The sequence below is a fragment of the Sciurus carolinensis genome, chromosome 12 (genome assembly GCF_902686445.1).
Source record: "Sciurus carolinensis chromosome 12, mSciCar1.2, whole genome shotgun sequence".
NCBI classification, from domain to species: Eukaryota; Metazoa; Chordata; class Mammalia; order Rodentia; family Sciuridae; genus Sciurus; species Sciurus carolinensis.
This window is the reverse complement of record NC_062224.1, coordinates 80231621-80256194: the sequence shown is the minus strand read 5'-3', so window position 1 is coordinate 80256194 and position 24574 is coordinate 80231621. Positions and strand designations below refer to the sequence as shown.

Here is a 24574-nt window from a genome sequence, read left to right as displayed (position 1 = left end):
GCTGTCCCTTTATCTGAAAATGGTATGGCCAACCCATCTTCAGGGGAAGTTTCTCCATCTGTAGAGATGGATTTGTGCAGGTCCAGCCATACTCTGAACCCTCAAGACCAATAGCAAGGGATAGATTGAAGTCACACCCAACAAGGGTAGCTACGGCCATGAAGACCACCACACTCACAGCCCGATTTTCTGTAGAAAGCAAACTATACTACTTTTTCAGATGCTTGAGTTCTCTGTAGCCTTGGGCAAAATCACTGAATTTTTGGCATCTTGGTTACTACAGATGTCAAATATGAATTATGTGAAGCTGCAGGGTTGTTTCAGAATCAACTAAAATGCCGTATGTCACGGGTTCTCAATCTTTAGCCTCATCTGGGATAGGGTCCAAGAATTTGAATTTCTAGCACGTTTGTGGGTGATGCTGAAGGAGCAGGCCCTGGTTGGCACACATTGAGAACCCTGGCCACATGTGCAAAAACTATAAATGTGAGATGCATTGATGTTGCTACATTAATCAATGGAGCCAATCAGTTATATATTGTTTCTAGGAAGCAGACAGACATAAAATTTTGATTCACAGTTTAGAGGCAGGGACTTACTAGAAGTATAAAAGAGATATTCTAGGAACCCCAAAGAGACAGCTATGAGACTTCCAGTCCCTAAAACAACACGCAGACATCAGATGGAACTCCTAATAGACTGAGGAAAACCTTACGCAGGCTGGGCATGTGTCTCTTTGCTGTTCCTCAAATTTTCAGGAATGGGGATCTCCTAAAATAGAGCTTTGGGTTGAAAAAAGCAAGGCCTCAGGGCTATTTTGGGGGGAGGGAGGTGTTACTGTCTGTGGCTGAGAGCTAAAGTAGTATTTTCAGAAGCCAAGGAAGTGACCAAGCAACCTAATGGGGAACCTGCACCTATTTGGGAGCTGGATGGAGCCTGGGTTTCCATCACAGCCCTCCAGAGAGTTACTCCCTGGGTCTGCCAGGGGGTTAAGAGAGCAGGTGGTCACCCAGTCCCACTCAGGCAGATGGGAAGATGGGGAGACAAGGGCATGGCTCTTCTTGAGACTGAAAGGAGATGGGAAGTCTCTGGAGTGGGCCCCAGGACTCTTTTAGTATTAACTTAATACTGAGTTGCAGAGAGGCAGCAGCTTCTTCCCGACTTGCTCTCTGGAATGTCAGACCCTCTCATGTGTGGCTGACAGGGAACTGTTTTAGTGGCTTCTACACCGTGTGAAGGAGACCTGGCCTGCTTCCAATTAGCCTTCTGGGGCTCAGTCCTCGGGCCTCCACACACATCCCGGCTGAGTTTATTTGTCTTGCTCCATGTGACACGTCTTTGCCCTCACTCCAGCTGCAGGTCAAGATCAGCTTGGCTTTGGGTTTCTCTCTGCCTGAGGGGCCGGCCCCAGTAGAAAGTGGGGCAGTTGCTCCTTCTTGTCTAGATCTACACTTCACCCTCTCTCTGGGTTCTGAGCTCCTCCTCCTCCTATTTAATTAAGTAACTTAGAAGTTTTGAGTGGCCAAAGTGAAGGCCAGTTTCCAAGACCATTGACCCCAATCTTCTACTGTTCAGCCTTCACCTCTGACCAGGCCCCCAACAACTTGCTCCCCTCGGTCATTTTTCTATGGGCTCCCAAGCTGCAATGCCCCTCACCCCAAACCTTCAACTCCCAGACCCTTTTCTCTGAGTGAGAAGACCAGTTCATACCTCTGCAGAGTTCCAGGGCTGCCATTAATTTCCAGTGTTCACTAAGACCAGTGTGGTAATTTCAGGCCAGCTGCATCCCAGCATACCAAATGGCAAGGGAAATCCTTTTTGGATCATTCCCAGGGTACTATGTGCTTGCTTCTATCCTTCTGAGGCAACTGTGGATGGGTCTGCTTTGAATATTCCCTGTAGTGAGCATCTATGTCTCTCCCTTTTAAGATAGACAAATTCCATTTTTTTCTGACTGCATATAACACATATATCAGAAACTAAAATGAGTTCAAGGCCACAGGTGTGTGTTTCAGAAACCTTTAAAGGCCTACTTTCTTATGTTTAGTTATGAAAGCTACCAGTACAGCTGTTGAGATGAGGAGATACAAGAGACTCTATTTCTTGAAGTCTTAGACAAGCAGACCCAATGTCCATCAATGGGACCTGGGTATAGAAGTGACTGGTCCACCCATGCTTTCACACCTACATTCACAAACATTCACTGAAGAAGACACTAAGTATTTCAAGATAAGATATGATCCTTGTCTTTAAGGAGCTTATAGTCTCATGGAGAGAGATGTGTGTATAAAGGTTTAGTAACAAATGAAAATGTACACTGTCACTTATAAATATTTGTTGGTTTCTAAATGGTAGAACAAGAGGGAAACTTGTGTATATGCACATGTGCATATGTATGAATGCATACGTTCTCTATAGTTCTTCAAACCCAACTGGTCACCCGTGGCCATGAAAAGCACCAGGAAGGGAAACTGATCGAAACTGACCCAGTAGGCTTCATCATCCTGAGGCATGCTGGGGACATATAAGCAAGAGTCAACATCAGTGAGTAATCATGGAATGGAATATTCACTGGGAAGATAAGCAGTGTGATACTTTACTGTGTTGATAAGAGATAGATCAGTCTTTAGGGATGGAACTTCAACTATATAATGAAATTGGACTTTCAGCAATGCCTGGTTCTTTCACTAGCTGAATTTCCTTCTCTTTCTATAAGGCCACCCACCCAGTCATACATCAGCGTCAAAGAATCATTGAATTTGAGAGTTGGAAGAGAAGTTGGCATGAAAGAATGGTTGAGAGTGAATGTTCTATTGAACTCAGCTATGTCCACAGCCAAGCAAATGGCCAGACTCAAAGAATAAATTCCATTCACTACCCTTTTCCAGATCACGGAGTCTGTTTGGTTGGATATGTTTCCTCTAAGCTTTTAGACTCAACCCCTGAATGCAGAGTTTGAGGAGTTCACTTGTTATGGCCTCTGCCTCTGGGGTCATTTGCTGCCAGTTTCTTGAGCTTTATAACAACATGGCTTTTAAGCATGTAGAGTATCTAATCAAGAGACCAACTTGGGCTAGCACAAGAAATGGTCAAGCCATTGGTTGACTATCTGAAAAAGGAGGGGTTATTCAGATTTTTGGCACATGGTCATGCCAGGGTGAGTGTTCTTACCTCTGAAATATTGATCCGGCCCTCTTGGAAGGAGCAGGTGGTGGGGTCATGAGTGCAGAGGTTGCGGTATTTGCACCAATGGCAGCGGAAGGCGCTGTTGACACAGGACAGGCACCTGCAAGGATGGAGACAGGAAGAGGGCAAGCCAAGCAGCCATATGTCATTATGGAAGTCTGTTATCCTGTATTTAAATCCTATTCTTACTTTCAGGAGGGCAGATAAATGGAGCATTTTCTAGCAATGAGAATTGTGAATTCTCTATCCAGGATGTTTATTGAACCAGACATAAACCAGGACTGGAGTGGGGATGATACACTTAAAATGCAGTGGTGTACTGTAGCTGACCCGTACTGCTTGTGGGAGCTGATTATTTATATTTTCAGGCATTTTGCAAACAGGTGAACATCGTGTTGGAAGTGCGAATCATCCATGGTGGGAGAATTTAAACTACAGAAATTGGTAAATGGGCATGTGTGGTGGTGCACACCTGTGATCCCAGAGACTCAGGAGGCTGAGGCAGGAGAATCTCGAGTTCAAAGTCAACCTCAACAACTTATCAAGGCCCTAAGCAACTTACTAAGACCCTGTCTCAAAATAAAAAGAAGAGCTGGAGATGTGGCTCAGTGGTTAAGTATCCCTGGGTTCAATCCTGGACCCCCCTGAAAAAAATTGGTAAAGGTTACAAACTAGTTTTTTCCCCCCTGATTGCTGGTAGTTAAGCCTTTGCCAGGATACAACTGTTTGTAAGATAGAAAGAGCACAGAGGTAGAAATTGGACAGATCTAATTGTAGTCTTGTTTTTTCTGCTGCCACTGGGGTCACCCTGAGTAAGTCACTTCACTCTCTAAGCTGGAGTTTTTTTTATCTATGGTAATAAAACAATCCCATCTACTCTACAGGGTTGTTTAGTGTCAAATAAGATAATGTCTAGGAAATGGTTTTGAAAAGTACAATGCTAAATATATTATTTTCAAGTGCTTAAATCATCTGCTATTTCAACCTCTTAAATAACATTAGAGTTAACAATTGGTTCATAGCACCTCTGTCACTGAGCTTGGAGGAGTTAATAGGATTAAATGGTAACTTTGTCCCATACTCCTAAAAATGCAGGGAGGAAGCATCAGGAAAGGTATATGGCACACACCTTTCTTTCCAGGGTGAGTCTTTCTTTCCCTCTGGTATATTACTTTGACTCTCTCTGTGTGATCATATCATTATAATAGAAATGGGTTTTATAGAGGGGGACAGTCTTCCAAGTTCCCCTACCCTAGCTTTTCATAACTAGACTAATATGGCTTGGACAAGACCAGGTCTGCAATCTGGCGCCACCTGGTGGGGGTCTGGGTACAACTGGGTGATTGGGGATCGATCCAGAGGTCATGGGCTAATAGGCCACCTTGTGGAGGGTGCATTCGCTTATCTAACTTCATCTTCCTCATGCTGATTATTTTTATCCCTTTATGTTTATGTCCAAAGTTATTTAGTTTCTGAGCTTAGGCCAGTGCTATTTTGTGTACTCCCTGATTGATTGGTCCTTGATAATATCTTGTGATTCAGCAAGTAAATAATGAAAACAGACCAAGGACCAGATGATGGTATCTATTTGGATTGTAGACCTGGCTCTTCCACTGGCTAATATTGTGACCATCATTGTAACTCTTATTCTCTGTGGGCCTCAGTTTGCCATATTAAAAGGAAAGAAGTAAATTTGATTCTGTGACTTTGAACTATGAAAGCCAGGGACAGAGTGGGACAAGATAGATAATGTTTGGCAATACAATAAAATCTTTGCTGTCAAGGAGACCTGTTTTTTTTTTTTTTTTTCTGCTAAAACTTGCTGCCTGTGACAGCATCTTTGTTGCCATAGCAATCCATCATTGAAAGTGGTGACATCACACTAGATTGCCATGGAGATGAGGGTGCTCTCACAAACAATGGATTCTATTACCACTGTGTTGTTTGTGAGGGAGGTTCAGAGGTTCTTTCTCCAAGATGCCTGCATTTCCCAAGGCTGGGTTAGATGGGGTTGGAATGCAGTGGTTAGTGGGCACTTGGTCCTAATTTTAGCTTCTACCACTGTCTGCCCTGCCCTGGTTCCTGCCCTCCATTTTTACCTCTTGTTCTTTCTTTTTCAGGGTATCTATTGAATTGTCCCAATGGGGTTCAGTTATGTCTCCTTCCCTGACTCCTGCAAAGATGCTAGTACTCCAGAAAATTATTCTACTCATGAAAACCAAGATCAGAGAAGGGGAGATGAGGGAGGACTGGCTCATCTATTTTATGGCTAAAGATTCTTTTAAGGTTTATCTGCAAACAGATCCTTTCCCCACCTTGATTGCTGAGCCCTTTGTGCCCCAAACTTGGATCCTATAGACCTAATGACCCTGGAGTTATGTCTATTATGTAGATTTCAGTGGTTCCTATTCTAGAAAATGGGAGAGTAAGTATATAAAATATCTCCGATTACCGATGCCTTTGGCATGTTGGTGTGCTTGACATCTCTCCCCTCACTATTAGTCTTATGATAATTGACAATCAGGTGGTCCAATTATAGAACTACATGTGGTTCCCTTTCTCTAAACCAAATAGTCCAAAAATGCCATCTTAGGAGGAATCTTCTGTGCCTCACTTTCTCTTCTGCAGAATCAGAAGAAACCAAGTATAGGTCTCTCTCCTCTGCTCCTGACCTTGCTTTGTTCTTGTGCATTGCTCACAGCTGCCTGCACAGTTGTGGGACCTCCTAGCTGGAGGGCACCAGTTGGTAGGCATTCAGCTGCTGGAGGGGGCTGGTGAGGTGGGGCTGGTGAGGTCAGTCTGGTGAGGCCCTGGAGGCTGGTGTTTTAGTCTGTCTGGTTTCCCCGCCTCTTTTCAAGTTGAAGGATGGATTTGGGACATGGTGGAGTTAAAGCCTCCACTGTTCCTACCTAGTCCAGCTCCTTCCTCTGTGTGCTGAGAGAGGTTGCTTCCCCCATGCCCTGTCCTCCTCTGTGGGTACCTGAATGCAGAGCTGACTCCCCTAGCTCCGAGTTCCTCTTCATTTGCTTCTAGAAGACATGTCCAAATTCCATTCACTGTCAGTCTCTACTTAGGAAATCATTGCCAGTTGGCTTAAAGAGAGGATCTTTTCTTAAGGTTCCTGGGTCAGAACTCTTTTTACTGTATTGGCTTGAGAGTAGGGGGAGGGTGTGCTGGGATGGGGGCCAAGGGACACCGACTGAGATCAGGGACTGCGGAGTGTGATCAGATAGCATCCTTGGTCCAAGCCAAGTGCCAGACTCCCTAGGGATTCTGTGAGGTGACTACCATACAATTCCTGTCCTAAGAGAGCATAGAACTGAGGGAGAGAAACCCCATACCCACACTCAGACCCAGGGCAAGACTCCTCCTGAGAAGTGCTTACAGTTGGTGGGCGCTGCAGTTGTAAAATTTGAACTCGGTGCTGACAAATATCTTTCCTGTCTCCTTGGATCTCAGCTGAAGCTCTAGCCCAAACCAGTCTGGGGAAAAAGAAAAGAATGTGGTGAAGTTAAACCTGGGAACCTGGTGGACAGCCTGAGGGAAAGGGCAAATTGTTAAGTCACCCCAGGGTTCTCTCCCGGCACAAATGCAGACGGTAGATGGAACCTGCCTGTACCCTCTCCCAGGAGAATCCCTTTGGCTAGTTACCAGTGCATCCCAGACCCAGGAGGGGAGTCACAGAGTCCACAGAGTTCCTTGCCTTGGTTAAGCATATTCAATTACTGAAAGAATTTTGAAAATATTAGGCCAGAACCCCTCAAGCCCCTGGTTCTGTAGAGAGAACCCCCATTCTCAAAAGGGACAGGCAGTCTGCAGACTCTGTGCACAGACTTAATCCACGTGGGAGCAAGTGTTTTCCTTCTTCCTGAATTTTGCTTTGGGGCATGACAGTTTGTTTTCAAATTCAAACAAGTTGAATAAGCCAATATTAGCATCTGGTATTTGAAGACTCAGTCAGATATGACTTGTGACCCCTATCCCCACCATGGTAGAACAGCCCCCCACATGTGGCTTTTCCAACAGATACTTCTTACCCTGATCCAGAGGGATGACAGGGACATCCTTGGGCCCAGGTGAGACACAGATGACCTGGCTCCCGGACACCTGCCCCTCTACCTCTGTCAGGTTCCCAAAGGCACAGGCGATGCCGGTGGAGAGATCAGGAGCATCACTCACAATCAGGCTGAGCTGTGGGAGGAACAAGGAGCTCAGAAGACCCTGGCTCCAGGCCCAGGCCTGCAGGGACCTGCTGCTCACTCATCTCCCCTAATCTCATCTATAAAAGAAGGGCATTGGTCTAGGTGACCTTCCAGTTCTGCCACAGAACAATTACAGGAATTAATTGTTCATTGATGTATAGGGTCAATGGTCTTTATTAATATTATTATTCAATGATTTTTTTCAATCTTATCTGGCATCAGAAAACACAGGAGTTTAGGGGCACTAGAGGGAAAGATCTCAAAATCCATTCCAGACCCTGATCACTTTGACATGGAAATTAACTGCAGGGTGCCATGGGACCTTGGAAGCCTGTCATGAGCCGAGGTCTTCATCAAAAAGGCCTTAGTCTGGGCCTCTGGGAGAGGAAGTATGGCCAGTCTTGTGGTCTGCCAGGACCTCACTAGCTGGCAGGTGAGAGAAGCTCCTCAAGCTGGCTCTCATTCATTCAGAGGCTACTTATCAGACTGGGCTTCCTAGAGTTTCTGCTCCTCTGTTCCTTCCAGACCTTCTACTCTTGGAGTGGAGAAGGAAGTTGACAAGGAGCTTAGGGCACCAGAGAAGGAGGGCTACCAATAGCTTCACGGTGTCTGTTACTTATGAGTTCGAATCATTTAGGCCAGTGGTTTCCAGCCTTGTCAAGTTTGAGGACCCTCCTTTTAGTGGTGAAAATATCATAGATCTTCAGGAGAATTTCTTAACAAAATGGCAAAATGCTACTCTGAGTCCGGTGTACCTTTCCATGAGTTTGTACTCAGTGACCACAATACATGGAAATGATGCCTGAATAGGTGAGAAATGTGACTGGCTCCCTCTGGCAATGAGAGTGTCCTCAGGGTTCGTGGTGAGAACACACCTGGGGGATGCCTTCAAGCTGAGGGCCGGCTTCCCTTGGTCCTCCTACCAACACCTGGCAGTGGCTTCCCTAGTCGCCCTGGCTGTCCCCTAGCCTTTCCATGTGTCTGTGTGCCACTGAATCTCTGCCCCAGTTTCATTTCCATGGGGGCAAGAGACTTAGGTACAAACCCCACTGTTTGTTCTCTTAGCTCTGTTGGTGCCAAAACCTCCCACTGGAGATGAATGAACTGAAATCTTGGAAAGTTCATTAGCTAATTAATATTCCTGAATGCTCATAAAATCTGCAGAATGAAAAAATAGTCAAGGCTTGAGGACTTGAACTATTTGGGGTTGTACCTTGACAGGTGGTTAAGGGTTATTCTATTCTTCTGAATATTCTCTTTCAGCACACACTGACTTCAAATGGAGTCTCAGTCTCTCTTTTATCCCCACCCCCACACCCCTAAACACAAAGGCAACTTGCAGATTTCTTGAGAGAGTGGAATACTAAAAACAGAGCCCACACTAAAGAATGTGCTGTTTGGTATTGGCTTGGTTTTGTCACAGATGTTTGCTACTACATGAAAAATTTAGGTTTACAAAAGAGATCAATGGGTAATATATTTTCAGGGAGTGTGGTTGTGCCCTGTACAATAGGAGTTACCACAGGTTTTCTAGAAAGTTTCCTGGGACATTTAAAGTCTGATCGATGTTCAGATACTTGTGCAAGCCTTAAAGGAGCCCACCCACAAAGATGCATGCCCCTGCTTCCTCCCTCTGCTTCCCTGCTAAGATACCTACCAACCGGCTGTGCTCAGACACGGAGATGCTGCTGGGATGCACTGCGAGGCTCATGCACTGGCTGATGCTGGCAGCAAATCGATTTGGTTCCCAGGCCCGCTGGCACTTGTCCCTGCGGGAACACCTGACACAGACACAGATTCACAAGAGGTCAGGCCTCTGGGACCCATGTGTTTGACTCCATTGTCCCCTGGTGAGAGGGGTTTGCTGCCCGAAGGCCTGTGGCTTGTCTTCTGGTGACTTTCATTATACTCCAGAGGACTTTGGTGAGTCCCAGATAGTCTCTATGGCATTCAGCTAAGGACAGACTAAGGGGAAGGAGGATTAATTGTCAATACAAGGGATGCTGTTTAGATATAAAAAATTCCTTACCAGGACCACAGGATGCTCAGATGAGCAAGTGAGGGAAGATTGGGGGACCTTGAGAAGTAGCATGGCAATGGACTGAGAACTTGAACTCTGGAGCCAAGAGTGCAGGTCCTAACCCCAGCCCTACCACCCTATAGCTGTGGCTCCTTGGCCGAGTGACTTAATCACTCTATTCTAGGTTTCTTCAACTGTTACTTCAAAAGGGCTGGTGGAAAGATGAATAAGTTAGTGCTTAGAATACAGTCTGGCACTTAGGTGCCATTCCAGGGTCAGCCCTTGTAATACCAATATTATTGATGATGATGATTAATATCACTATTCACCTCCAGAAGAATTTAGAAAAGGGGACTGGGCCGAAGCTGTGTGGGACAACGTGCATGTGATCCTGTGGGTAGATTGATGGCTCTTTAAATGGAGAGGTCATGTTTTATTCATTGAGATGTTCTACCTGTCACAGGGTATATTTTAAATAAATGTTTGTGTCGTGAAATAATGCCTTGAGACAGAGAGACAGACAAGGAGCTGTGGCTAGGGTTGCCTCTGTCAGAAAGCTCGTGTGGCTATTTATCTGGACATCTTCATCTTGGGCTCCAGCCTCCTCTGCCCACAGTAGCAGGTGGATGCAGCGATGCCCACAAGTAGGAGCTTCGAGCGGCCACCTGCTGTATCCCATGGGAACACACTCCAGGGCTGGTGCTGCTCCAAACCAAATAGCCACAGGGACACTACAAGATTCCTCCATCAAGCTCTGATTCCCACCCCAAGTCCCCCCAAGCTCCTCCCCCTCTTCCTTTCCAGGCACATAATGGATCTAAATATGAATGCTGTCAAAGAAAAGAATTATTGAGGTTTAAGTGAATCCTTAAGATAGCTCTAAAGTGAGCTCTTGACTGGAGCCTTTATCTCATTGACTCACTGAAATGGCTCTTTTTTATCATACTATTTATGGCAACAGCCCTAACAGAGATAAATAGCCTGGGAGACAATAACACACTTGCAAGAGCAAGGCACACAGAAGAAACAGGAGGGTTTCCAATCCCCCTGGGCCCAGAGGTTCTTCAGCAATCTCTCTCAGCTCTTTGGCTCCATTAAAGAAGATGGCTTGTGGGCTGGGGAGGTGGGGTCATGTCTCTTCCTTGTCCTATCAGCTGGGCAGGGGAGAGGGTATTGCAGAGGGTCTGTAAACAGGAGAATGACCAGGCAAATAGAAACTTCTGAGGAGAAACAGTACAACTCTTGTTTCCCATGGGTTCTTGGCAGGTGGAGTCCTGGGTGACTGAGAAGTAGGATTCTCTGAGGACAGATAAGTTCAGGGAGCAGAGGAAACTTGAACTGTCCTGATGAGGCACAGTCATTCAAGGAGCTGCAGCTGACCTGGACCAGGAGGATGATGGCATGGTGTGGGGCAGCTGGAAGACTTGGACGTTGTTGATCCAACCATGGGGTGGTAGTACAAGCTGGGGAAGCAGATGTGCTTGCTGTTGAGTAAATGATCATCTCTGATCATAATTCCGTGTGGTGTTCTATACGTGAGAAGTGCCAGAGGCACTGAAACTTAGAGGGCAGGTTGGGGAGGGGCAGGGATTGGAGGTACAGCTGGTCATGGTCAGTGCGGAGCCACAGGGCATGCAGCCCAGAGCTGCAGGCAGACTGTACTATGGTCTCCCTCCTTCCCTCCCTCCCTCCCTCTCTTCCTTCCTTCCTTCCTTCCCTCCTTCCTTCCTTCCTTCCTTCCTTCCTTCCCTCCTTCCTTCCTTCCTTCCTTCCTTCCCTCCTTCCTTCCTTCCCTCCTTCCTTCCTTCCTTCCTTCCTTCCCTCCTTCCTTCCTTCCTTCCTTCCTTCCTTCCTTCCTTTTCCAGCATCAGGGATTGAACATAGGACCTCATGCCTAGGCGAGCACTCTACCACTGAGCTGGGAGCCATTTTCATTTTGTGGCAGTGTCTCATTAAGTTGCCCAGGCTGGCCTTGAACTTGTAATCCTCCTGCCTTAGCCTCCCAAGTAACTGGAATGTAAGTGTGCCACTGAACCCAGCTTTGTCAGATTCCTTAGAGAGAGACATTCTCTTGAAGAGAGAGCCTGCTGGCTGGTGGGTCACCCTCACTGAAGGGAGCCCAAATTTACCCCCTTTGCCGCTCTTAGGGTGCAGATTGGATGGTCTCAGCACTTTTACCACCTGTCTGACCTACCTACAGATTTGCTGTCTGGGTTTTGCTAAGAGCATTTGGCAAAACTTTTTGTGGCATCTCCTCCCTCCAAAACCAAAGTAGGGAACCCAGTGTTCATGGAAACAAATCCAGTCCAGATTTTGCATCTGTGAAGCACCAGCCTCTCTCCCTCCCTTGCAGCCCTCCCAACACCTGCTGCAGAGGCTGCAAGCCAAGAGCTATTGTCCAGGACCCTGAACTCTGGCCCTCCGCCTCCGCCTCCACCCCAAACCCGGCACATTTCATGGAGATGCTTCGCTGGCTGGCCCTGAGCCATGGAGTTTCCAACTCCATTGGGCAACAGAATTCCTAGCCAGCTCCCGCCTTTCGGGTTTTCACCCTTTTCTCTCCCTCTGGGGCTCTTCGAATTAGGAAGTTTAAGTGTGATTTTGCATTTCTATTGAGCTGGTATTCAATGGTGAGGATGTATCTGAATAGGGATAAGAGGCCAGTTGGAGTGAGATGCGGACTTCTTGGAATCATGAAATAATGAGGCCAGAAGGGTCCTCCCAAGGGTACAGAGTCCATAATAGTTATTTTGATTTGTGTAGCCTCTCCTGGGCTTCCTTATTTCCAAAGCACTTATTATTTCATTTAGTAACAATTCACCTGTGAAGCAGGCATTTTCCCTATTTAGCAACAGGGAAATGGAGGACCAGAGTTGTCAGAGGACCTATCCAGGGTCACATGGCAGCTAGTGGGAGAGCAAAAGTCCTGACTTCCGTGCTCTACCTTCTGCATGTCCTGCACACCCTTGACAGGGGCATCTGCTTCAGGTTACACTGAGAAGGTTCTCGTGAAGCCTGGAGCTTCCACAGCTTCCTGTGAGTTTTCTAATGACACGAGCATACAGCCACATCACTCCAACATGGCTGAAAAGGCAAGGCAGAGAGGCAAACGCACTACACACAGAAAGAAGGCCCCTCTCCCTGCCTTCCACCTGTGTCACCATTAGAATTACTGCTCCAAAGAGGGAAATTCCTCCTTTCTGCAAACCTCTGTCAATCCCGTCATTTCAGGAAAGCTCCCGGTCTTCTGCATACCGGGCCCCCTTCCAGAACATTCCCAACTTACATGTTGTGCAGGGTGCACCAGCCACAGTGAGGGTCCCCCGAGCTCAGGCACTCCCCACAGGTCGTGTACTGTTCGCATGACTCCACAGGGACCCTGGTGACCTGGTGGAGAGAGGAAAGGGAGCACAGGGAGGTGAGGTGTGACAATTTGAGAGTGTGTGTTCAGACTCACCTACCTCCATGCACTCCGCCCTACCACGTCCCATAAGAAGGTGACACTGGTGGCAAAAAAGTGACCTCAATGTTCTCAGGTCTTTGCTGGCAAAGTCAGGTATGGCTAAGCAGAAAGTATGGCAGCCCCCAAGATTTCTTGCCAGAGGTAGGAGAGAATTCCCCAACCTATTGCTGCCTGACTCTGACGTCCTCCCTAGAGCTGGGCCAGCCAGGGGCAAGTGCTGAAAATGGTTAACTCTGCTGAAAGACTATTGAGTGGCACAAACTCATCTCTGAAGAGCTTTCAGCTGGGCTTGGGCTGAGACATCCTGTCTGCACAGAACACATTTTAAAAGGGAGAGAAGGAGAAACTTTTCCCATCAAATAATATTCATAGTATGGCACAGGCTCTTTATAGCCAACCAAACATACCACCTGGATCCAATTATCCCATTCTCTGATGGCTGCATTCAGTTTCCCTAGTAAATCTCCCATCCTTTCAAAAGTCTGGCTAAATGGGAACCTCCACAGAGAAGAGCTGCTTGTCTGATTCTGTCTTGCTTGGAAAGTGGGGATTTGCAGATCAAGTCCCTGCCCCCAGAGAGTACAGCCCTTGAAAACTCCCTCCAGCTTTCTGGTGGGGCCCTGTGGGGATGTGAGCTGGATCTGTTTGGACATCACTGTCTCCCACCTGCTTAACATGTGTGACAATGAAGGTCAGGCAATGGGTCAGGGGACTGAAGTCCTCCACCTGATATGTCCTAGGTACCTGTTGCTGACTGGAGCAGGAGGCTGCTACACTGCATGAGCATTCGTTGGACTGGAAATGGGTTCTCATTTGCTGGGGCGTAGAGGTCCCCACCGACCACGGTAAGCTCAGGTGAAAATAACCTGTGATCCAGCTTCTGGCAGGGGGATGAAGGTTATGATGGAGATAACTTCACAGCATCGTCCTCCTGGGAGGTTCAGGATGGATCCTAACACTGTTCATTCAGCTAAGGTTTATCAGATGTCCACTGTGGTGCTAAGCAATCAAGAAACCACAGCGAACTGCATGCAGATTCTGCCCATGTGGAGCTCCACAGTCCAGTGGAGGTTGGTAATTACCAAATAAAAGTTGCTTTATGTTGTGCTGAGTGTTTGTGGTACAGGATTAGTGTGATCACTGGGTGCCTTAGGAGCTTAGAGTAGGGTCCCCGAGGACAACGTGTCAGGAGGAAGAGGCCGGGGTGTAAGGGTGAGTCTTGAAGGATAAGAATGAGCCAGATGCAGAAACTTGGAAGTTCCCAACAAAGGGATCATAATGAGCAAAAGGAGTCTTAGACAAGTTCAGTCTAACTGGATGGACAGAAACCAGACTGCCTTTACTCTGTTGTGTGCTACCCATCTTTAGCACATCCTTACACTTAACATTCTGTATCACAAGACTTTTCTCTAAATGAGTGACATCAATTAGCCTTAAACATCCCTAACCTCCCCTTGATAATAAAAAATATGAAATGCAGAGAGGACAAGAGTAAAAATCTTGCAATTTGGTTTTAGGAATGGATATTCTAAGTGTAGGTTGGGGATAGCTGGTTTTAAACACTTCCTGCATAATACACCTGAGAGTTTGAGTTGACTCAGTCCAATATGGCGAAAGCAAACATGGCTAATTTGATCGTGGGCTACCCAATTGACATAGTGTCGGAACCAGGAGAGGCTGACCTGCTGGGGAGTCATCAGCAGCCTGTTTTAATGGGGTTTGCTCAACTTAAGATCCTTCCCCGAGGTCAGCCAGGATGAAGCAGGGCACAGATCAGGTCCCTCAGGGACCTGGATGGACTGGGATGTTTGGTTAGCCCACTCCATAGAAAAGGAATCTCAAAGCAGCTATGGAAGCTGTTTTCCAGTGTGTGAAGGGCTGAGGTGTGGCTGTAGTAGGACTCATGGATGAAAAGTTTCAAGAAAGCTCAACATAAGAAAGTCAGGATCTGCCAGTATTGCCATCGACCTGCTGCCCAAATAAGCACCAATTCTGGGGGTGTACACACAGTCCGGGGGACAGGTGCCTTCAGAGGAGGGCTGCTTCTGTCCTTTCCAATTTTGCCATTCCAGGATTCTATTTCCCACAGTTTACCCGATTCCTCCCTGAGACTATTTGTGATTTCTGACCTGTACAACTTGACAGTTGAAAGATAACATCCAGTCAGACCACCCCTGACTGATTTCACATGGCTTTAAAGAGCAACCTTTGAACCCTGACTCACAGCCTGTGATGCCTACAAGAAACACTTTCCTAACAGGTGCCTAGTTGGAGGCCTTCTAGGGTGGCTCTCCTGCATCTGATGGCTCACAGTCTTTCAAGGTTATCTGGGATCCTAGATGCATGCTGGGCTTCCGCTGGCCCCCTCCAACCCACCCTACAGGGACTGAGAGCAGTAGTCTCGTCCCCAGCTCCCTTTCTTGGGTTTCGGGCTCCTCGTGAGTGATGTCTGCATCTGGCTGGAAATTAAAACAACTGTCTGCATTGCATTCGGCCTGTCTGTCAAAACACAGCCCGGCTCTCAGCAGCTGGGAAAGGGGGCCCTGAATAGGAGCAGTGTCTCCGGCAACAAAGCCCACTTTCACGCCAAGTGCCACGGAGATAGTGAAACCCTGTTCTTCTCCAAACATGAAACCAACAGCACAACTATTTTTCCTGTTTCCTGGGCCCTCCTGGTGGGATTTTTTTTTTTTTTTTTTTTAATGCACTGAGTTGAAGAGTAAAGTGAAACAGGAAACTTATAAGGGGGAGGGTCCTAAAACTTGAATTATTTTCTCCTTTAAGATCTAATAGCCATGCAAAAACCAGAGGAAAGAAGTGTCGCAGTGACTGGGAGGAGACCCTCAAAGTCAGATGTTCCCATGGGCCTTTCTCTGTCCCTATATTCATGCGTTTCTATGTTCATTCATCAACCAGTGCTCATTGATCATGTCCTCCATACAGGCCAGTACTAGGCACTTCAGGAGAATAAAAAAATAGCAACATTAAAACACAGCCATCACCTTCAAGTTGCAAACAGACTAGCAATAAAAACAAGAAAGCAATGTGTGTTCCAAGAGGGACATTGAAAGAGGGCTGAGGGAATTCAGAGTAAAGGAAAAAAATATGCTGGTGTCTGAGCTTTCTAGTATGAGAGCCACTAGCACCATGGGACCGCTGAGCATTCGAAGGTGACAAGTCCTAACTGAGGTGTGCTGTAAGTATACAACATATTTTGGGTTCTGAAGATTTCATGTGGCAAAAAAAAATGAATAAAATAGCCCATTAATAATTTGTTATTGACATGTTGAAAAGATAATATTTTCTATATATTAGGTTAAAAAAATCTGATTCTGCTACTTTTTGAAATTTAGTTGCCAGAAAAGCAAAAACTATACAGGTAGTTAGTTCTTTTTGTGGCTGGTGTTTTATTTTTCTCCAACATTTCTGCCCAAAAGGGAGATCCCAGGAAGGCTTCATGAGAGACCTGACATGTGTCTGGTTACACAAAATACTATTTATTTACACTATTTATACAGATTCTAGGAGGAAAGAACCCATAAACCAACATAGGAGAGCAGAGTTTCTTCAGAAACTGTGTGAGGCCAGGAAGCCATGGGTGCGAATCTGGAAGGGCAGGTTTAGGTTCACTTGGGAAGGATGGGAAAGAACACAGAGTTGGGATGTGAGATGTCTCTGAGCTCTCTGGCCTGTCACTCTTTGGCCAAAATAATGTCCTCCAAAACAGGTAGCCTGTGATTATCAAGTAGCAATGGTTCTCAATGTGTATGGTCCTGGAACCAACTCAGTTAGCATCACCTGTGAGCTTATTAGACAAGAAAATTCAGGATTCAGTTAATCAGAATTGCTGGACTGGGTTCAGGAAATGACTTTAAACATATTTTTCCAGCAGATTTGCTAAAGTTTGAGAAGGCCGCTATAGATGATCTCAGCTCCTTGGGGAAGTCTTTTTAAATGACAGTCTTGGGCCCAGGAAAAACAGAATCAAACCTGCCTTAATGCTCTGGCGGGGATTAGAGTGACTCGTGGTGGGGGCTGCCGTGTGTGTGTGTGTGTGTGTGTGTGTGTGTGTGTGTGTGTGTGTGTAGGAAAGTAACAGAACTCCGGGACCACGGATGCCCAGGGAGAAATTGATTTTACTAATTCTGAGTCTCTGAGTCCTCACAAGATCAAGTTCAAGCTTCCAGGGTCAGGGGCAGCCCCACTGTGCAGCCCCAAGTGGCTGATCAGGGGGGCGCCGCTGTCTCCAGAAGCTCCAGGAGGCCAGAGCCTTGCTTGCACCAGGTGGCAAGCAGTCAGGCCGGGTTTGTCAGGGCTGATTCTGGGTTTAATGGGACTCTCCCCTGAGACTTTAATTAGTGTTCATTTATTATTATTGCATTTTAATTATTCTTGAGGCTCCCTGCCCCCAACCTGAGTTGGCCAGTGGCTGGCTGATGAGAGCCACACAGTGGGAGGACACTCTGTGCCCACCCTGTCTACTGCTGCCATCCCAAGACCCACTGTGCTGCCTTGAACTGGATTCCACCCTCGCACTCCACATTCTTTTCTGCTTGATCTTATGTCTTGTAATTACGCGTCTAATGAATATAACTGTCCTATTAAGTCATTTACTTAAGAAATACTCTTAATTAAAGGTGACTCATGCTATGCTCTTGACTCCTCTGGCCCCAGGGCCCCACGTCACGTCCCTGTTCTTCTTGGCCTGATTCAGTGGTGTTGGAAATCCCAGTAGGAAGGGCACAGCAAGGTGTGTGCAGAGTGTGGGATGGGCCTCACTCCCTCCACCACTCTCCCTGTGCAACATGGGGCAGCCCATGGGGACATGAGATTATCATTGGCCAAGGGGACAAGTCACTGAGGGAAACAGCTGGAACCAGCCTTGTTCCTGAAGATCTTGACAGGCATGGTGTATCTATAGCGTTCGGGACACAAAGGGTGAGTCTAGGTAGGCCTCTGAGGCCTGGTAGTTGCTATCTTCCTTGTCGTGGACAGAGGCTCTGGACAGTTAAGGCCACCAGATACAAGGCATCACTCTTTAGGTGGAAGCATTCCCAGTGGTGGGTGTAAGAACAAAAGCCCGAGGCCAGATGAGCTTGGGGACAGAGCATCTCTGCCACCCTGGTTAGATCCTTGGAAGGAGGGCCACGGTTCTGAGCCCCTGGAGGGTCTTCCAGAGAAACACTTGAGTTGAAAGCAGAAGATCCCACAGAATTCTGACAATGGATTTTGGACCAGGTCCTCTTTAGTCCTTAGACATTACTGGGCACTTACATTGTGGTAGTCACCCTCTGTTAGGCATGGGGGTTACATTCTCTGCCCTCCTGGAGCCCACCATTCAGTTGAGAAGAAATCCAAGGAAATAGATAATCTTATTACAGTAGGGCAGATGCCATAATGGAGGTAAAATCAAGACACAGTCATGGGTCAGGGGACAGAGAGTGGCGGCTCGCCTCAGGGGGCTCTGGCAGGAGCACTCTGTGTTCAAGAGCCCTGCAGGATGCTTTGCAGTCAGGCAAGCCAGAGACAGAGCAATGGGGAAGGAGCAGCGAAAGCTGTTCTCCAGGCAGCGTGGTCCTTCCGACATTGAGCATTTAATCCCCTACTTCTCTGGAATCTGCTTTCCCCTGCCAGATGGTCCACCTGTCCCTGCATGTGTGCCCTGCTCCTGACACAAGGAAAAGAACAGAGGCCTTCTCAGTGGCCTGGAGCCAGGTGGAGAGGGTGGGGGTGGCACAGACAGCCTGGATGGAGCATACAGTTGGCCTGATCATCAGCCTCCTGGTCCCCAGGGCTCCAGGCAAAGCACTCAGCAGCTGAAGCTGTTGGGACTGGCTCCCTGGGCCTCTCTTCCTTTGTACCTTTCTTGCTGGTCCCTCCCTACCAGTCTTTCTCTTCTCTCCTTCAAGTTTGCAGGATTTCAGACCCATTTTCTTCTCTTTTCCCCAATCCAAACCCATTTTTAAAAAATGATCTGACACTCATTGACATATCTGGCTGATGGCAGAGAGGCCCCACCAGGGCTGCTGTATAGGCTGAGATCAATAGCACAATCCCGGAAATACTGCCAGAGGGTTTTAGCATTTTCAAAATGCTTTCATACATATTATCTCATTTGATCTACACAGTTCCCCAGGGAGGAAGAAAGGACAGGTATTGTTATGTATTATGATTATCATTTGATCCATCAGGAAAATTAAGGTCCCCAAGGGTTGTCTTAACTCCAATCACACAGCAAGTGGCCAGTGGTCAAATGGAGGAGAATCCTCCATTGCCCAAGATGGAGTCTTTACTCCTCTTGGACATGATATTTGGGGCTTCTTGTTGCAGGGTGACGAGGGAAGAGTTGGCTCAGGGGTCAAGGAGAAAGAGGCTGAGCCAGATCTGAGATAAGACCAGAGCAGGGCTCAGGAGTCTGGAAGCAACCTGGGGGCAGACAAGGCTCTGCTTCTCTGCTCTGCTTCTCAGTCACGGGCAGCTCTCGATGCCCCACAGCTGTGAGCTGATGGAATGGATGGGTGGGTGCCTTCTCTTCTTTGCAGGCTTACTCTGAGTCCGGTCAACCCTGCAACCAATAGGTGTAACTGTCTTGGAGAGTCTGAAGGATGTTCTGCCTGGGAGCTGAAGGTTCTATCCTTCTCTTTATACCTGATGGTGACCAAGGTTCAGAGTCCTCACAGAGAGGGAAATGTGGGCCAATGGTTGGGGAAGCCTAGCCAAGTTCCAACTCCTGACTTGATTCTCTCAGGCACAGAAGCCAAAGGGGACCCTCTGGGGTAGGGCTGTGCTCTCCTGAGCTCCTGACAGACCTCATACTACATGCCTCTGGGCTCAGCTAGTCTTCATGGAAAAGCACCCACACCTCTCTCCTGTCCTGTGGGGGAAAGAGCTGATTGGATGAGTGCCTGCAGCAACACCTTAATGGAAATCTCCCCTGCTGGGAGAGTCGATGAGGGTGTGGAGGCAGCAGTGAAAGCATGAACCCTCCCTGGCTATGCTCCCCAGAGACTGGGGGAAGCAAGGGCACTGAGGACTCCTGCTGATATCTGACAGGCTGCTGGATGCTCTGAGTTTGGCAGTTGATGGAGCTCATGGAATGGAACAAAGCAGCGAGAACAATAGTAATCATAACTGCCATTTATCCAGTGTCTACCGCATGCCAGGCACTTGACATACATTATCTCATTTAATCCTTATGCCCACCTTGCAGGGAAGTACTCTTAGTCCCACTTTACCTCATAGAAAACGAGGTTTCAGGTTAAGTAACTAGCTGGAGGTCACATGCCTCGCAGGTGGCAGAAGAGGAGTTTGAGTCCAAGTCTGCCTGACTTGCACATAGAGGCAGTGGGGTGGAGACAGAGGTGAGGACCAAAGGGGAAAAGGGTTCTCCCTCCTGGGGTTGCCCCAGGGCTGGCTGCCAGCATTATCTTTCTTCTTCCTAGACATCAGTGCCCGGGCTAGCTGTTGGACACTGCAGTTATGATCATCCGCCTGACCACTGCATGTTTCTTTGCTCATTTGCTCTCCTCTGTTTCATAACAATGATTCATCCAGTGAATCAGGAGGCAGAGAGCAAGAGAGGTGATACCAGAAGGTAAAGAGGGCAGGAGGTTGGGGAGGGTGGAAGAGTCCCTGCTGGACTGTTCTTGAAGTTGACTAGGACCAGAAGAGTGGTGGAAGAGGCCGTGAGCAGGTGCTGTTTTCCATCCCAGCCCCCACGGACAGTCTGAGCCCTCTGATGGACAGCTGCAGGGTGGAGGAAGCAGGGCTTCCTGTCCCGGACTTGTCCCTGAGGACAAGTGTGGCTCTGGGCACTTCCATCCACTGCTTCAAGCCTCCATGTCCTTATCCAAACAGAGACACCACCACCTTCCTACCTGTGTCAGGGCATCCCAGGGAGCAGAGTACCACACGTTCAGCTGAGGTCTTTGCAACCAATCAGCTTCCCAGTAATTAATGTAAAGAACTATTATTGTTCATTCCCACGGTTGAATCCATTTCTTTAAAACCCAATAGTGATGTGTTCAGGTTCCCTTAACCCCCCATAAAGAGAACTCTAATCCAGCCCTTTGTGCATCCTCTGAGCTGTGACAGTTGTAGGAATGTGGTCATCAAGTAGTCGTGAGCTCCCAGCAAACCTGCTGGGTGCCCCCAGAGTCTGACTGCAGCTACAGTGACGGGCAGCCTGCTGGCCAGAAGCTGACCCGAGGCAGTGTCCTCGGTGCTCTGGACTATCTGGAGACCCGAGGGTGGAGTGGAGTTCAAAGAGCAAATCTATTTTTAATGACTTGGGGGAGAAGAGTAGAGTGGCTGAGTAATTCAGAGTAATTAAAGCTATCTATCACTCGGAGAGAGGAATCCAAAGTTGGTTGAAGTTTTCAAAGACTGTTTTTTCCTCCTCATTCATAAAAAACCAGCAGAGGTCCTACAGGAGTCAAAGAGGAGAGGACAATGGCAGAAGAAACCCCTGGCTCCAAACTGCAATCAGCCTTTGGATAGCACTAGGGCAGGCAGGGCCTGTTCTATTTCAGATGCCGGAAGGCCCTGAACCCTGCTGTGGTTTTGCCTTGCGTCTGGCCTCAGCTTCTCTCTCTCTCTCTCTCCTGACTCCTGAGCAGTTTTCGAGTAGAGGCCATATTGTGGACTTTGAAGGAGACCATTCTCACTTTCTAATGCAGTTTCCTGTGCTTACCAGTTATATGACACTAAGATGTTGGACCACCAGTCTCAGTTTCCTCCTCTGAAAAATGGTGATGATAAGAATTTCAGTTTTACAAGGTCATTTTGAAGTGCATGTGACAACTGTCCCTAAAGAACTTTGAACACGGTTGGAGATGCTCAATAGTGGTGGCTCTCATGCTCAATTTCCAGGTGTAGACCCCACTGAAGGTGGCAGTGTTTGCACAGAAAAGTTGTAGGAGACCCTTGCCCAGGCTTCACACTGCTGGTCAGGTGACCTTGAGAGGTCCACCTGGCCTTTTGGGGATGGGACTGCTGCTTATCTATCAAATGGGGAGAATTAGATCTGCACTGTGCATGAGGCCTGGGGAGCCCCTCAATCTATTGTCCTTATTCCTGAAATAATCCAACGTTGCACATCTGCTAAAACTTGGCAACCTTGGCTGAGAAATATCACATTAAGCCCAGTCTCCTAGGGAAGAAGGTAAAACTTAGGTAATGTAAAAATACAAAGAGGGTAGAAAACCCAATGGTCAAAGCAGACATTCCCAAAACCACACCGTCTGTTTTTAAGACAGGACTCCTGTGCCAGGAATACAAGGGAGGTAGAAGTAGGCCCCTTTCTAGTTCAGGATTTTGGAAGAATCTACAAAGAAGCAGAGATGCTGATACCATTGTCTCCATGACAACAGTGGATTTATTCAGTTAGGGAAAGCAGGTGGGATAGGAAATGGGGGATGAGAAGGATTTGGGAAATAAGGTCTAAGAAATAACTAAAACAGATCTCTCACCTGGGAGCCAGATGCTTGGGATTAGCAGGGCCCTACAAAGCTCCTTCTAGGGCCAACGTTGACTCACGTACCCCAGGAGGGGGAGGCGAGGATGCCAAGGTGCTGGAGAGCTAGGCAGGGTGCCTCCTCACCTGGCCACTTCCATTCCACACTGGTTATTGGCCCAGAACTTGTTCCCATGAGGGTCCTGGTCATGCAGGGACCAAGACTAGCCTTACCACATGGAGCCTGACTTTAAAGGCACCTGCCTTATAGGCCCTGCCTCTGGGTCCTGCCCTCTGGATTTCTGGCCCCTGCCTTCTGGCCACCGGGAGAGAATGGAAGGAGGGGTCTGGAGCTCGGTTAATATTCAATTCTCTTTGGAATCTGGAAGGCTTTCAGCTTAGAAAGGGGATGTTTGGGGTCGGAACCATCAGGGGAAGGAGCCCAAGAGGAAACTGGTCAGGAATCTGAAGTAAGAACACCTTTGTTGTTGTCTAAGTAAAGGGTCGAAGCTCACTGAAGCATTTGTGACAGGGCTTGGGGAATTTATGTTTGGGGGCAGATAAGCTAGAAAGTGGGAAATGCCATTCTAGAGGGTTCAAGCTGGGAGCATTACTAATGTACCTACATGAGTTGAAGCAGGAAAAACTTCAGGAATGGGCAAGGGGTAGGACCAAGGAGTTAATCAGAAAAGTGAAGGAGATTGGACTGTGGCATGCTAGGAAGGTGACGACAGAATGGAAAAGAGGAAAGGAGAAATTTTGTCTTTCTTTCACTTTTTAAAAAAATTTTGTACCAGAGATTGAACCTCTGGGTACTTAATCACAGAGCCACATTCCCAACCCATTCTTATATTTTATTATAAATAGGGTCTCACTGAGTTGCTTATGGCCTTGCTAAGTTGCTGAGGCTGGATTTGAACTTGCGATCCTCCTGCCTCAGACTCCCAAGTCACTGGGATTACAGACTTTCACCACTGTGCCTTTCTTCTTTCTATGTCACTGCCACAGGGTGCCTGGCTGCCCTGCATCCTCACAGCAGGATGGGAACTCATGGCCCCATCAATCTGCTTTCCAGCCTTTCTGCATGAGATGTGTTCTACACACACTTGTTTTTCATCTTTTTCATGAAAGTTCAAGGTGGCATGGACTCTGTGAGGGAGGCTACTTGGGTCCAAACCTCAGCTCTTTGGCTTATTAGCTATGTGGCTTTGGGAAAGTTACTCATCTCTGAGTTTCTCCTATTGACTTATAAAATAGTCTTGAAAAGAATGCATATACTTCTATAAAAATTTTCTGCAGATGAGGAAAACATGGAGGGAGTTGTAGTGAATTTATTCAAAGGCATATAGTTGTACAGCTGGGACTCAAACCCAGACTGCTGGTTCTGTTGACGAGGGAGCCCCTGTTCTTAACTTGGACACCACACTGCTTCTTAGGCGTGAAAGATACACAGCTTAGAAAATACTGAGTCCAGGGCCTTGCACACAGATGATGGCTATTATTCATAAGCACATATTAAGCATCTGCTGCACACTCTATGTAGACATTAAGTTCAAAGAATGAACAGATAAGACCCTGATCCCAAAGTATTCAGAGTGTGGTTAGCAAGATAGACTAAAGTCCCAAGTTACAAAGAAATATTAGTGCTCTGATGGAGATATGAAAGACTACAGGAGCAAATAAGGAAGTGCAAATCAGGGAAGGCTTCCAAGTGGCTATGTTTTGTACTGATGATCTCAGCTAAATAATAATAAAATAATAATAATAATAATAATAATAATAATAATGCTCCACCATAATCCAAAAAAGGGAAACACTGTCCCTGGATGGAGTTTATAGTTCAAACACTTGAGCTGGATGTTTCAGCCCTCTGAACTGGGCTCCCCAGCAGATGGTCCTTCCTACGCCCTTGCTACCCTGTCTGTGCCTGAGCTGCTCAGAACCTCCTCCGCTGGCCGGCTCACCACAGGACCCTGGCTCCCTCCTCCAAAAAGACTTACCAATCTCTGGGATCTTGAGCTCTGAATTAAAAGTCCACCTGTCTGCCGAAATGGTAAGACTCTAATGTATTTTACACTCTTTTTAGAAGGGTATCTTTTTAGATTACACCCAGTCCTGACGTACGATGGTTTGGCTTTCTATGGGACCAAAGTCATGCCCCTTCAGGAGAAACCCTACTTTGAATTTTGAACTTTGATCTTTTCCTGGGCTGGTGGTTTGTGGTGGCTACTCTGGTGATGCTGGGCAGG

General features: G+C 47.3%; 1 protein-coding gene across 1 annotated transcript in view; it reads right to left on the bottom strand.

The window, feature by feature from the left end:
• Plxna2 (plexin A2) overlaps nucleotides 1–24574 on the bottom strand; it is a 210775-nt gene that overhangs the window by 65396 nt on the left and 120805 nt on the right. The window contains 5 exon segments of the mRNA XM_047520205.1: nucleotides 3172–3286; nucleotides 6572–6668; nucleotides 7224–7377; nucleotides 9046–9169; nucleotides 12695–12795. Of these exon segments, the coding sequence (XP_047376161.1) occupies nucleotides 3172–3286; nucleotides 6572–6668; nucleotides 7224–7377; nucleotides 9046–9169; nucleotides 12695–12795 (591 nt within the window).